This window comes from Enhydra lutris, unplaced genomic scaffold, assembly GCF_002288905.1.
Source record: "Enhydra lutris kenyoni isolate GAN:26980312 unplaced genomic scaffold, ASM228890v2 scaffoldscaffold6, whole genome shotgun sequence".
Taxonomy (NCBI): domain Eukaryota; kingdom Metazoa; phylum Chordata; class Mammalia; order Carnivora; family Mustelidae; genus Enhydra; species Enhydra lutris.
In genome coordinates this window covers 38190119-38205206 of record NW_019154090.1, presented here as the reverse complement: position 1 = coordinate 38205206, position 15088 = coordinate 38190119, and the positions used below count along the sequence as shown (strand labels likewise).

The window sequence follows — 15088 nt, the reverse complement described above, 5'->3', positions numbered from 1 at the left end:
AGAAGTCTGTATGATGCAATCCCATTTATGCTAAGGAAAAGACAGAATGGGTGCAAATGAACCTATGTGTAATTAAGTGCACGAAAAACACAGGAAGAGGGATTTTGCTGGTTATTTCCGTAACAAAAAGGAAAGGGAAAAAAAGATTTCAGGGTTCTTCATTAGGACTTGTCATAACCCACCCATATCACACATTGGCTTAGTACCATTGGTGATAGCAAAGCTCTACCTTATCAGTGTGGTTTCACTTATATGTTTAACCGAGGGGAAGGGAGGGAAAACTGAATGGGAAGAAATCAGAGAGGGAGACAAACCATGAGAGACTCTGGACTCCAGGAAACAAACTGAGGGTTACAGAAGGGAGGGGGATGGAGGGAAGGGGTAATTGTGTGATGGGTATTTAAGGAGGGCATGTGTTGTGATGAACACTGAGTGTTATATGAAACTAATGAATCGTTGAACACTACATCAAAAACTAATGATGTACTACATGGTGGCTAATTGAACAATAAATAAATAAATAAATATTTAGTAGAATTAAAAAAAAAATCAGTGAACTCTGCTTTCCTCCTATTTGTAGATTCCTTCTTGCAAAGGGAAGCAAAGTCTATACTGTAAAAGCACTAAAAAATGATTATACTAACATTTTATTTATTTTTTTATTATTTTTTTTTATTTTAAAGATTTTATTTATTTATTTGATAGAGATTACAAAGTAGTCAGAGAGGCAGGCAGAAAGAAAGGAGGAAGCAGGCTCCCCACTGAGCAGAGAGCCCAATGCGGGGCTCGATCCCAGGACCCTGGGATCATGACCTGAGCTGAAGGCAGAGGCTCTAACCCACTGAGCCACCAAGGCGCCCCTATACTAACATTTTAATGACACAGCAGAAGTTATATGTGTGTGTATAACATGTATATATGTGTATTTACTTGGATGTTTCCAAATAAATACTGACCTGAGTATTCACTATGTTGAGGCTGTGATCTGATTTTACTGATGGTCTTACTTCACAAAATATTTCTAGAACTATGATTTTAGAGTTAGTGTTCCAACCTAGGGCACGTATTTCTCTCCTAGAAGCAATCGTGGAAAATATTCAGCCCTTGTGAGGGTGCATTTGCTTTTTAGAAGCATCTGGGAGGTATTTGGAATGAAGTCTGGTTGGAGAGACTGGGGATTTCACTGGCCAGCAACTTCTGCTGCATTTAAAGCTATTGATTTCTTAGTAGGTAGTTAAGTCAAGGAAGTGAGGGAGTGACACTTTGTGCCCCCAGGAAAGTTCAAGAAGCATTGTTTTAAAACACTGGCCTCTAAGTCTCTGTATATGAGAATCACCTGGGAAGCTTTTATGAACCTCACCAAGGGTATACCACAGACAAATTAAATTAGAATATCTGTGGGTAAAGCTCAGGTATTAGTAGCTTTTAAAACTTCTTAGGTGATTCCAATGTGCAGCCGAGGCTGAGAATCACTGGTCCAATATTACCATCTCACCAGCGGCTGGCTAGTATGTTAACTTTCCAAGGAAACCCCAGTGAAAGCTCTCTGACTTTGGACTCACCCAGGTACAAACAGGAAGACCAGTGCTTGGGCCATCTGTTTGCTTTGGACAAAACTCATATCCTGTGACCCTAATGGAACTCATCCTTCAAATTACTCAGAAGAAAGTCTCTCTGGGTGAATCTTTGTTATTGTAGCAAGGTGCAAAATGTACATACAAAAGGGCAATTTTTAATTCAGGCACATATTTGGAGATCTGTCTTAAAATTCTTTACAGTTACAACTGGCTGAACCCTCTTTGTTTCATGTGGGAGTAAAAATCTCTGGAGATGGGCCAGAAATGTCTGGGATGTACTTGTAGAGGAGCTACAGGGACTCTCTGGGTCTAGTGTGAACATGGACTTGCACTGCTATGTTTTCTAACAGGCTGATGCCCTGGGGAGCAGGTCTTGCTTAATCAGTTATCAAACTAAAGGGATTGAGAAATGGGGCTGTGCTTGGAGTTTTCAAGTCTCTGATGATGCTTGACATTCATGTGATTATTCTATTTTCTGACATCTTCTGGATTTTGCAAAATTAAGTCATCTGATTATTCTATTTGCTGACATCTTCTGGATTTTGCAAAGTTAAGTCAAAGTTAAGAAGGTGATTTATCGAGAGGTCTTTAATGAATTGCAATTCATCACTGCAGTGGCCTTGGATTTTAAATAAAAGATACATGTGTCCCCAAAATTAAGCATTAAAAGGAGAATTTAAGCAAGAATATTTAAACTTGTACATGTCTGTATTGTCCTATTGTTTGCCAGTGTCTTCTGATTGCTAGTGGAGTCGATCTGATGTGCCCCATGTCCTGGGCCTGTGATTTTTTTTTAATGCTCTTCTGGATGAAGATTTTGATTTTTTTTTTTTTCCTTTTCACTTAGTTTATACTAAGTGAATCAGAAATACTAAGTGAATCAGTCTCCAAGTGATGTAGATAAGAGGATTGTCAGACCCTTTATGTTTTGGAGTCAGCTTCAGGGTATTGGGGCTAGAAATCAAAAAGAAGAATGCAAAAAGATTCTAAATTTGGGGCAAAATTTTAGTTTGAATGGATGGTTTGATATGAGAGGAGCCATCCCAGTAAGGGAGAAAATAGGAAAATTGGGTTAATAAATTCTTGTATTTGAAAAACAGGAAAGAAACGAGGAAGGGGACATGTCAGTTAGCTTCACAGCAACCATCATTTTTATCTGTAACGATATCTGTATATTTTTATCAAAATATCTTGCTGTACACTTAAATGCAACTTTTATTAAAAATAAAAAGAATGCACGTGGAGTAGAAGAGTGTAATCAGAATCAGCATCTCTTCATGATCTTTTTGAAAAAAATAATTGCTCTTTTGGATGCACTTTTTTCCTGGTGTCACTTTGCTCTTGGCTGGTTTGTCTAAAGTGACGATTCATTCTGCTCTCTCAGTGACCACGCTTTTAGAATAGAATATAGGGTGCCTGGGTGCTCAGTTGGTTAAGCAACTGCCTATGGCTCAGGTTATGATCCTGGAGTCCTGGGATCAAGTCCCCGTTCAGGTTCCCTGCTCAGTGGGGAGTCTGCTTCTCCTGCTAACCTCTCTTCTGTCATGCTCTCTCTCTCTCTCTCATTCTCTCTCTCTCAAATAAATAAATAAAATCTTTTAAAAAAAGAATATAATATAATGCTCATTTCTGCTAAGAGAACCAGGAATCATTGGGAGGCAGTGTGTTTCCAGCAAAAGACTTCAAGACATGGCTCAAGTAGCTTATTAACACAAAGCAAGGGTACTGTCAGAGGGACGGGGCTGGGGAAAAAATAGTAAAAGGCTAAAGGTCAGCCTGAAGACAGGTTTCTCATGACCAAGTCCCATCAAAAAGGACATAGCAGCTGTAGCCACTGCAATTTATTAAAACCAATTACTCTGGGAGATTATAAATGTCTAAAGGGGCTCCAAAGGAAGGAACGTGTAATAAAAGTGTCCCATGTGAAAGGTATGACCACCAAGGTGAGCTAGTTGATTGACTGGTGCTCTCTACGTCACAGAGATCAACCAGGAGGAAAAGAATTTATTTTGTCAAGAAGTACAGGGCATTCATTTTTCTGATGCAATGTCTTCCTCCTGGGAGGTGGTTTGAGTCATGCTTGCAGCGTAGTGACAGGTGCTGCCATGCAGGCTGCTAAGCCCAGATTGCTCATTGTTGGGGACCAGGCACCCCTTCCCCCAGTGCCAGGAGTGTTGGAGGCAGACAGCTTGATGAAGGGAAGCTGCCTGGCCCGGGATCACATCCCTCTACGGTGGTAGCCCCCATCTATCATCACTGGAGACTCCACACCCTGCCATCCCTGAGGAAGGCTTCTGGAAGGCCCTTCCATCTCCAGAGCTCCCTGTGGGATCCACTGGGGCCTTGGCTCAGACTGCATCACAATTCACCTGTCTCATCTTGCTCCCTTTGCTCCCTTGCAGGTGTACGGGTGTTGCTTCCAGGAATGTACCCCAGAAACCTTTCTGCCCTCACGCCTCCATCTCAGAGTCTGCTTCCCTGGGAGCCAGTTTGCCTATATATAACTATGTTCTGCTTGAAATGTAAGAAATGCTTTGGAAAGACCAAAGTGACTAGCCCTGTTGGGTTGCTCGAGCAAGAACATTGGCACAGGGTAGAAATAGATGGCAGAGCTGAAGCCGAAGCTTGCTAAGGGATGCCACACCTGAGAAATTTACATTTGACTCACCCTCTGTCCCAATAAATATTCTAAAATGTGGTTATCTATTGGGCACCGGTTACCTACACCTGGGGAGCAGGCAGATTGGTGATAAGAGAGCTTCAAGCTGGTGTCAGGGAGGGGCTGTGGGGATCCTTGTGAGAATGGCCAGGAAGAACTTGCTTTTCTTATCCCAGTCTCCCATTTCATTACCAGCTCCTACTAGATTCAACTGTTTCTACATCCTTTGCCACTTACAGACCTGTACATCCTCAAAACTGTATCTGTGCACATAATTTTGTTAATATGAAACTTTGCCATTTTGATGGGTGTACCACCACCATTCTCGTGTCTGACCAAAGTAAAAAGTTGGGATTACCTTGGTTTCTTCCCTTTATCATATTTTCTATATCTACCTCCTAAATATCTCTACAATTCCCTTTTCTTCATTCCATCAACCTCTTTCCCAGTTTAAGGAGAAATATCTTTTTCCTAAACTATTTTAATTCTTTTTAAATTGTCACTTTGCTCCTAGTCTTGAATTGGAATTCCATCTCCTACATCTATTAAATTCTCTAAACTTCTTCATTCTCAACTCTCCTTTTCTCTTTTTTCTCTATAGACCTTCCTTGGGAGATCTCATCTACTTCTGTGGCTTTGATTAATGTTGATATGCTTAAGATAGGCTAAAGATGCCACAATATCCATCAGGGATGTTTCACCAGGGATCCAGACCTTTCTACCTAACTGCCAGTTCTCAACCTGTCAAAAAAAGAATTGACCATTTTCTCCTCCAATTGACTCTTCCTTCTCTATTTCCCATTTTAATGAATGCCACAACCTTCTTCCTGCTCAGCTACCCAAGGTATAGACCTGGGTGTGGGCTTTCATTTGTCCATCTCCCTAATTCCCCAAGTCAAGCCAACCATCCTTAACTCCATCTTCTTTAACATCTCTTGGCCTTATCTCTTACCACCACCCCTACTATAACTACCCTGGTCTTACCCCAAGGTCTCACCTAGCTTTTTTAATTTTTAAGCTAGATTTCTGCATCAGTCTCTTAACTGGTCTTTTAGTCTGTGCTGTCCTGCAATCCCTTCTTCATAGGTTAGTGAACACAGTCTTTCTAATCTGTAAATCCACATTCCTCTGCCTGAATTCCTTCAATGCCTACCCATTGTTCTTATAATAAATACCTTTGGCTTATAAAAACCCATTATAATCTGGTCCCTACTTGCCTCTCAAACAATCTTTCTCCCCACATACTCCCACTGTCACTCACAATAGTCCAGTCATTGGAATTCCTTAGTTTCTTGAATGTACAATGCTTTCTCTTACCTCTTTCACACCATGTTTTCTTTCCCTATTTTCTTTGCTTAGATGTGTTCGAGACTCCCTCATGTGGAATGATCTTTGCCCATAATCATCATAGTATTTCAAAGAAATTTTTAGAAAGAAGGAATTCAGGGCATCATAAGTCATATGAACCAATTTAGAGAACATGTTAGGAAAATGCAGGCTCTCTGCAGTTCCCTGAATATTTGCCAGGTTGTCCTAGTAGCTCTATGTGAAAAGAGGATGATGTAATCTTGTATGCATTAACTCTCAAAAGTATCTATATTAGTGGTTCTAAATTGGGGTTTTTTGTCAAATGATACCATTTGACAATGTTGGGAGAAATGTTTGATTATCACAAGTGTGTGGTAGAATGCTAACTCACTGATATGAATAGAGGCCAGTGATGTAGTTAAAAACTTTACAGTGCATAGGGCAGCCTTCCATGTCAAAGAATTATCCAATTCAAAATGTCAATTCAAAATTCTCAACCAGAGTTGAGAAATCATGAACTATACAAAATTAAAATTTCATGTTTCACTCAGGCACACTTTTCTATTCTAGGATAGAACATAAACAATACTCATCTTGCAACAAGAAGACCAGAGTCCAGTCCTATCCAAAAGCTCTTGTTCTTATATTTTGGTTTTTCATCTTTAAAATGGCATTTTAATACCTGTCACATGGTATTGTTATAAAAATTAAATATGATGATGTATGAGAAAACCCTTAGTTCATTGTCTAGAGAACAGTAATTTCTTAATAAAATATTTGTTAAAAAAAAAACAAAACAAAAAGCAAGTCCGACACATGGAAGATGGGATTTATGGGGTGGAGATGAATAGAATTTACCCTGAGTGGTTTCTGTGTGTCTCACTCTTTTATAGGATCTGTACATGCATCACAACTTCTGAGAACACTTAAGAGAAGAATATGCATTGACAAAGATCCAAGGAGGTACACATACATACTTTTTGTTCTTCTCGCTCTATGGCTGCGTTACACTTTTCTATTCCACAGGTCCTCAAAAAGTCTCTGAGATAGCCAAATAGGGTTCCAAGTCCATATCCCAAGTAAGTGAAAACCATCACATGAAGAGGTGCTTCCTCAAAGGATTCAACAAGTGGCTTATCGTAAACATGTGGCCACCCATTTTGCTGAAAACACAAAAGGAAACAGAAGGTTAGTTCTCTTCCATGACAATAAAATATATATTTAAAAAATTTTGGACTTTGAAGCTTTTAAATTTCAAAGAACACGTTTAAGATCATAAAAAGTGCTCAGAGAAAAATGGAAGTTGATCATGAATGAGGGCAATCAGAAAGGTGCATTTTATTTTACAACCCCCTAATAAAATACTGGATTCAGGCAAAAATTCTCAACAGGCGCTAAATCCATTAAGTGAAAGGTTAATGAGGAACACAGTTTTTGTAAGATGTCAAAGTTATCACTCCCATCAGTTACTCCCTAATCACAAATCTGAGGTTACTACCTTGACCGGGTGATCAAATTCCATCCCCAATGTTGGAACAAGAGCACTTGTGCTCTTATCAGAGTGTAAGATTCAATACACTAATGATGCATTTAACCTGAATTTAGTCAAGTTTTCATATCCAGCTTCCATTTCACCAGAAACATCAAAAGGGGAGGTGACAAATGACTTCATGAGGAAACAATCAGATAACCCACAATGTGCACAGCAAAGGAAATTATCAACAAAATGAAAAGGCAACAGATGGAATGGGCAGAAATATTTGCAAACCAAATCTCAAATGAAGAACTCATACAACTAAAAACCCCTCATGTAACCTGACTTTAAAAATGAGCAAAGTCCTAAATATTTTCCCAAAGAAGACCTACAAATGGCCAATAAGTATGTGAAAAAGTACTCAACATCATTAATCTTTAGGGAAATTCAAATGAAAACCACAATGAGATACCACCTAACACCTATTAGGGTATGGGTATTATTGAAAAGGTAAATGATAACAAGTGTGGGTGAGGATGTGGAGAAAAGGCAACACTTGTACACTATTGGTAGGAATACAAGTTCATACAACCATTATGAAAATGTACAACCCATATGAGGTTTCTCAAAAAATTTAAAAAACAGAACCACCACATGATTCAGTTATCCCAGTTCTGGGTATATATCTATAGGAAATGAAATCAGTGTCTTGAAGAGATAGCTGTTCCTCCAAGTTCATTGCATCATTATTTATGATAAGCAAGATACAGAAATAATCTAAGTATCTGTAGATGGATGAATGGATAAAGAATATAAAATACTGTAGAATATTATTTAGCCATAAAAAAAGAAGGAAATCATGCCATTTCCAACAATATAAATGAATCTGGGCTACATGATGCTAAATGAAATAAGCCAGGCACAGAAAGACGGATATTGCATGAACTTATTTATATGTGGAATCTAAGAAATCTGACCTCACAGAAGCAGAGAGTAGAATGGTGGTGATGAGGGGCAGGAAATAGGGGAAATGAGGAGATACTGGCCAAAGTATGTAAGTCTTCAGTTATAAGATGAATAATTTTTGGGATCTAATGTACAGCATGGTTACTACGGTTAATAATATTGTATAGTATACTTGAAATTTGGTAAGACAATATATCTAAAGTGTTCTCACCACACACGCAAAAAAATGGTAATGAGGTGAGATGATGGATGTATTAATTAGCTTGGCTGTGGTAATAATTTCACAATGTTTACATATATTGTACACCTTGAATATAAACATTTTTATTTGTTAATTATACCTCACTAAAACTGGACAGCAGAAGAAAAAAAGAGGGGTGGCAGAAGAAACTTAAAAGACACAACCCAATGCAGTGTGTATTCCTTCATTGGATCCTGTTTTGTTGTTGTAAAAACCTGGTTAAAAAAAATCCATATTTTGGGGCACCTGGGTGGCTCAGTGGGTTAAAGCCTCTGCCTTCGGCTCAGGTCGTGATCTCAGAGTCCTGGGATGAGCCCCACATCGGGCTCTCTGCTCAGCGGGGAGCCTGCTTCCTCCTCTCTCTCTGCCTGCCTCTCTGCCTACTTGTGATCTCTGTCAAATAAATAAATAAAATCTTAAAAAAAATCCATATTTTGAACAATTGCATAGGTCCAAATGTGGACCTAGGTTATTATAGGACCTATATTATTCCAAATCTTATTAAGGAATTATTGTTAATTTTGTTAGGAGCGGTAGTAGTATTACAGTTATGTGAGGAAATACTTCAGGGCATGCTGAAGTATTAGGGGAATTAAATGTTATGACACCTATAATTTTTTTAAATGGTCCATCAAAAATTGAACATATATATGGAACAATTTTGGGAAAATGTTAATAACTGTTGAGTCTAGGGGGTGCCTGGGTGGCTCAAGTCGGTTAAGCATCCAATTCTCAATTTTGGCTCAGGTCATGGTCTCAGGATTGTGAGACTGAGCCCATGTCAAGCTCTGTGCTGAGTGTGGAGCCTGCTTAAGTTTCTCTCTCCCTTTCCTGCTGGCCCCCCCAACCCCAAATCTTTCTATTGCGCTCTTTAAAAAAAGTTACTGTTGGGTGTAAGTGGAGGTCATGTGAATGTTGGTTAAATTATTTTTCCACTTTTGAGTGTGTTTGAAATTTTTTATAACAGAAAGTTAGAGGAAGTATTTCTTTGTATTAGGTGTCAAAATTCCAGTGGAAGTAACTTTGAGTACCAAGCCATTCTGATTCCTGCTTAACTGAATTGCATGTTATAACACAATCAATTTTGGCTCAGTGGATTAGTGAGTAAATTATTCCTAAGGCTAAGATTTAATTAAGTTTTATTCTTTAATAAGTATTCATACATTCATTCATTATTTCACTCAACAAATATAATGCAATGCCCAGATTCTGCTTTTCTCAATGAGAAAGTATATGGACCACGTGGAATATATAACTTTTAGTGACTTACAGGAAATTGTCAAATGTCTACTCGTATTTAATGCATTAATTTAATTTACACATATGTATTTAGAATAATGCATTATATAAAATCTTAATAAATAGAAGCAATGTTTTTTCTACTGTCATAATCTTTGTTGCCACAACAAACACTGTTTGATTCCATCATCACAGCTTTCCAAAATATGTCACCTTCCTTTCTCCTATGTTGTTTAAGCGGCAATATTTTAGAAATCTCCATGTGACTTAGTCACTGCAAGTTTTATCCCAAGCCCCAAAATATATGACAATCTAAGAAATCTGTCTGTAGATGAGTATTTTTTTATTTCTACATCACTTGTTTTAAAGTAATTTTTTAAAAAGCCCTTTTATGATGACATTGAACATTTGAGTTGTTAAGTCAAAACCCTCGTGAGATACCACTAAATCTTATTAAAATTCCTTGCCTTCTTATTTATGCATTCTGTCAGATCCTCCAAACTAGATCCTCCAAACTAACATGGATGGATGGATGTTGCTCTTGTCTCATATGACTTCCCCAAACATTACCTGGTGTCTCAAGTAATGACAGTGAGAGAGCATTGCTTAATATGAGGTCTTGAATGAGAGGTTATAACCATTGCCTTGTACTTGGGATTATAGGGAATGCAATGTGTGCCTACTGTGAGCTATGGGCAAGGTTCTGGAGATTCAAAGATGAACAAAACAGACCGGGTCCCTGGTTCCTGACTTCTTGACCTCCTTCTCACTATGTCCTCCCACCTATCCTGTAGGTCTGATGGAGAGCTGATCTCAGTATTCTGATGCCAGCTCTGATCCTTAGCTCTGTTCTGTGCTTAACCTTTGGATTACATCTGTGTTCTGCATTCCAAGTGACCTCCTAACCCAGTTAGGAACCATCTCCTGGCTCCTTTCACATCATGGGGACACATCATTGGTTTCCTTCTTTCCTCAATTTGTCAGATTCCAGGAAGGGACTTCGAGAGCCTCGTGAAGGAGGATTTGATGAACTTTTGTGACTGCTTAGGTACAAGATCAAGGAAGCGGGAAATGGAAAGTATCTGCAAGGAGAATTTTGTTATTGTTGATAAGAAGACAGGGAATTAGAAAGGGGGCTGCTTATGGGGGGGAAGACTGAATTGGAGGTGGTTATGGCTCACAGAAGTGGGACCATTTGTCAGGTAGTGAGAGATGCAGGAAAAGTGAGAGCCCCTGGCTGAAACGGAGTCAACTGCTACAAGGCACAGTCTAAGCCACAGTTAAAGGTGAATGTGATAAAGGACAAATTATAAAGAGAGAAGGACAGTGGGTTTGAGATAGAATTTGGGAACCCATTGATTTTAAGGGCATCATAGAGGAGGAGTGAGTGAAAGGGGCTCAATACAGGTGACATCACACACAAATTAACTGCTTTAGTTGACTTAGAAGCTGGCTAAGTTATGAAGCCACATGTAAAGAGATACACTTCCAGGCCATCCTGCGACGATCAGCTGAAGATTTTCCCTTTTTTCCTTTTCTGGCTTGTATCCATTTCTGAGCTCTGTATGTGGCCAAATCAAGCACCACATTTCCCCTGGAATCCATGGGAACTTTCTGCTTGAACTGGCTCTGCGGCAAACCTGTAGTGCACAGAACAGATACCTAGATGCAAGTAATACTGTCAGTGGGGTGCACAGCCTGGGCTTCGGTGACTTTTTTTTTTTTTTTTTGCCCCTTTGGCTTTTTCTGGAAGAAAGTTATAACATAAAGAAGAAATTGTCAACAAGGTCCGTCAGTTCAGACCAACATCTACTTTCTCTCATAAAACTTCATTTATTTATTTTAATTTAATTTAATGTAATTTTATTTGGCAGAGAGAAAATGAGATACCTTGATGGAGAACAAAGTTATTGGGAAATATATAGGTCTTTCTTAACAGATGGAAAGTGACTCATTAACAACATCCCTTTATTTACTTATTTATTATATATTTTTAAAGATTTTATTTATTTATTTGACAGACAGAGATCACAAGTAAGCAGAGAGGCAGGCGGCGGGGGGGGGGCGATGCAGGGCTCGATTGCAGGACCCTGAGATCATGACCTGAGCCTAAGGCAGAGGCTTAACCCACTGAGCCACCCAGGCATCCCTACATCCCTTTATTTAAAATTGAAGTCCATCATAACCTCTTGGGAAAGGTTTCTCAATCTGGGGTTGGATAGTTATTCTTAAATATGAGATTTTGTCTTTCCAAAATGAGTGAAGCATTAAAATCTTACTTAATAAGTTTGCTGGCCAAAGGCTGACAGACACAGCATGGGAGTCCGTAATGTGCTTTCTTTCTCTGCTCTACCTTTTCTTTCACAGCCTTGAAAATAAACAGATCCTGAGCCACCTGGCCTAGAGTGCCTGCTCATTTGCAACACTGGGACACCCTGAGGTTTGTTCACTTCCTGGATTCCTGTCACATCTGGAAATTATCAGGGTGTTGGGCATGCTGGGAGGACAAGTCTTCCATTCAAATTAGCAGGTCTTCTGCTGGCTGAAGACAGTCCTATGCTAACATTAGAGGGATATGAAATCAATAAATACAGTCCCTTTCTCCCAGGATTGATAATGTTACAGTGTATGTGGGAGGTGGGGTGGGGGCGGGGAGGGAAGGGAGTGAAAATGACCATAACATTGAGTAAAAAATAAATTTCATAAGGTGCCACAAATGGAGGGACCATATCACACTAGGGGGTCAGGAGAGGCTTCCTGAAGGAGGTAGAATTTGAGCCCAGGCCTAAAGAGCTAAATGGTGGAGAGCTCTTTGGCAGCCATGAGACTATCTGGGTTCAAATCCTGGCACTTTCATTTGCTGACTGGATGACCTTGGCAAGTTCCTTAATTTTTCTTGCCCTCAAATGCCACAAGTATACAACGGAGCTAATAAGAGTTGTCTCCCGCCACCCAAGAATTATTTTTTTAAGAGAGAGTGTGAGAGTGAGCATGAGGAAGGTAGAGGCAGAGGGAGAGAATATCCAGCAGACTCCCCATGACCAGCACAGGTCACAGGGCTCCATTTCTGGACCCTAAGATCATGATCTGTGCCAAAACCAAGAGTCAGATGGCCAACGAACTTAGCCACCCAGGCGCTCTGAAGGTTTATTTGAAAATTAAATGAGATAATATACGCAAAGTACCAGCCAGAGTAAGTACTCATGAAATGTTATGATTTTCATGAAATATTCTGAATAGAGAAGACAGATTAAAGAGTTACACTAAAATATTTGGGAAGAAAGGGAAAGAATATGTGTGGAACCCTGGTGGATACCTAGACACAGGGAGAAGCAGAAGGAGAATCCACTGGGAGGCAGCAAATGTGAGGGAAGAAGTAGTGGGAGTTTTAAGGGGAAGAAAGTCAGAGGGTTGGGACACTGGAGCTGAGGAAGAACAGTGCATAAAGGACGCTCACAAGGAAACTTCAGCAAGTGATTTTATCCACCGGTTTCCTGAGTGGTTTTATGGACAGCAGGATTTAAGGAGAAAGGGGATGTAGAGGCAACAGACCTTGGAATGGTGACTACTCACTGAAGAAATGTGCTGGTGAAGGATGGGACAGGCAGGAGGTGGTGGCTTTAGGTACTAATAGTGAAGGGAGCTGCTTCTTTGTGAATAAAGAAATATCATATTGAGGAATTGAGGAAAGTACCCAATGGATTAAGGACAAACCGGAGATAAAAGGAAGAGATGGTATAATTCCCAGAACAGTGTCCCTGAGGGGGTGGGAGGGAGAGCACAAGTGACTATCTTGACCAGAAGGACATGGACAGTCTCAGTAGAATTTTTCCCCTCAGAATTTTGAAAAACAAACAAACAAATCCCGAACAGGCTGCAGGCCTTTGCTCTGCTATAGTCCTTAGAGTGGGATAAAAAGGGATGAGCAAATCTGGAATCAAGTTAATTCTGTAGATTAACCACCCACTCACAAGGAAGGTTTTGTTTTCAGACCGAGGCAGCCCATGGAACATGGCACATTTCATTGTACCGCTGGGTTGGTCCATGGAAAGAAGAGACAAGATGAGAATGAAGAAACTGTCAGGTTTGGGTCACTATGAGGGTAGGAAGTCTAGGAATAAGATTGTCTCCAGGATGACAAAAATGCTGAAGGGAAGTTAGAGCACTGGGGATAAGGAGAGGGACATCTTCCTTTCTGAAGTGGAATAATGCAGAATTTTCCACATTATGAGAGTGGGATAAACCTCCTCTGAGGTCTTCTGGGTAGAACACAAACTTCTGAGGATACTGGCATTTTGAGAATGAGTGTCTACCTACATTGTAGTTGCTAGGTTTTGAGCAGAGAAACAGAACCACTCTGAATGATATCGAATAAGAGACTTATTCCAGTGATTAAGCTGTACTCAAATGTGGGAGTTGATTATAAAAATCCATGGGAGGGGAGACTGTTTCCACAATGGTGCCAGGAAGACCTTCCATGGACCGTCTTAGCAGTAAAACAAGCATAACTGGTAAGAATTATAAAAATACAGCCATGTAGCTAGAAATTGTCTTAAGGACATACAGCAAATGAGGAAACATTTATTTATTGCTTGTGTGTGTGTGTGTGTGTGTGTGTGTGTGTGTGTCTAGTATATATATATATTTTTTTCTTTTTTAAAAAAAATTATCATCCCTAAGGTAGTAAAATTCAAAGCAGCTCTTTCTTCAGTAGAATTCTTACTTTTACTCTAACATATTTGTCTTATTGATTCACACATTGCCATTTATTTCTCTTCCAAAATACTTTGAAATGTCAATTATATACAAATGATACAGCCTGAAAACTCATAAAAGTGGAAGGATACAAGAATGATGAGCATACACAATTCTACCTTATTTGGAAGGTACTTCAGTTGACAACCCGCAAGTTGTCGGGGGTTATTAATAAATGTGTACTTTAACCACAGCCTTATCTCATGTGTCTGGTAGATATAAATGTTTAGAGATGCTTTATAAAACTCTTATGTCTCAGTTTAGTCTAAGTCCTATCATCCTGTCACAAATAGGTGAGACACTTGGGCTCAGAGTGGATCATTTAATTCTATATGTTTACAGTCATGTTTAATTTGGGCATAAGCACCTTACAAATTTTATTCTGGACTTCCACAGTCACCTGGTATAACTAATCATTGACTACTGGCAAACCCTAGCATAAAATGTTCTCCATGATAAAATCCAAGTGGAAATCTCTTCTCTAGGGTATTCCAGGAGGATAGTAAAAGAAACATTTGCTCAGCCAACTCAAATTGTTCAGGCCACGGAGATACATGAACATATGACAACTTAGGTTAAGACTTTTTTTTTTTCCACACAGTCTTCAAACTCCAGCCTCAAGTGTGCCTGAAAGATTTCATTATTTTTTTTTTTCTATTTCAACACTAAACCAAGCCTTACTGTGCCCGTGTTACCAAATGCTCTGCAGAAGCATCTTCCAGGATGTGTCCACAGACTACAGGCTGACAGCTATGACCAGAGAGAGATGTTCAGGGTTCCATGGGAACTGGGAGAAGGTTGTATCTAACCCTGGCTGGAAAAGGTAGGGGAGGCTTCATGAATGAGAATGCAGTTGACTAAGGGCTTGA

The 15088-nt window shown here is 39.5% G+C and overlaps 1 protein-coding gene across 1 annotated transcript in view; it reads right to left on the bottom strand.

Moving 5' to 3' along the window:
- The window catches only part of LOC111141782 (serine palmitoyltransferase long chain base subunit 3), a 135544-nt gene that overhangs the window by 95987 nt on the left and 24469 nt on the right, over positions 1-15088 (bottom strand). The window contains exon 2 of the mRNA XM_022494591.1: positions 6522-6707. Coding sequence (XP_022350299.1) covers positions 6522-6707 — 186 coding nt within the window. The remainder of the gene's footprint in view (positions 1-6521; positions 6708-15088) is intronic.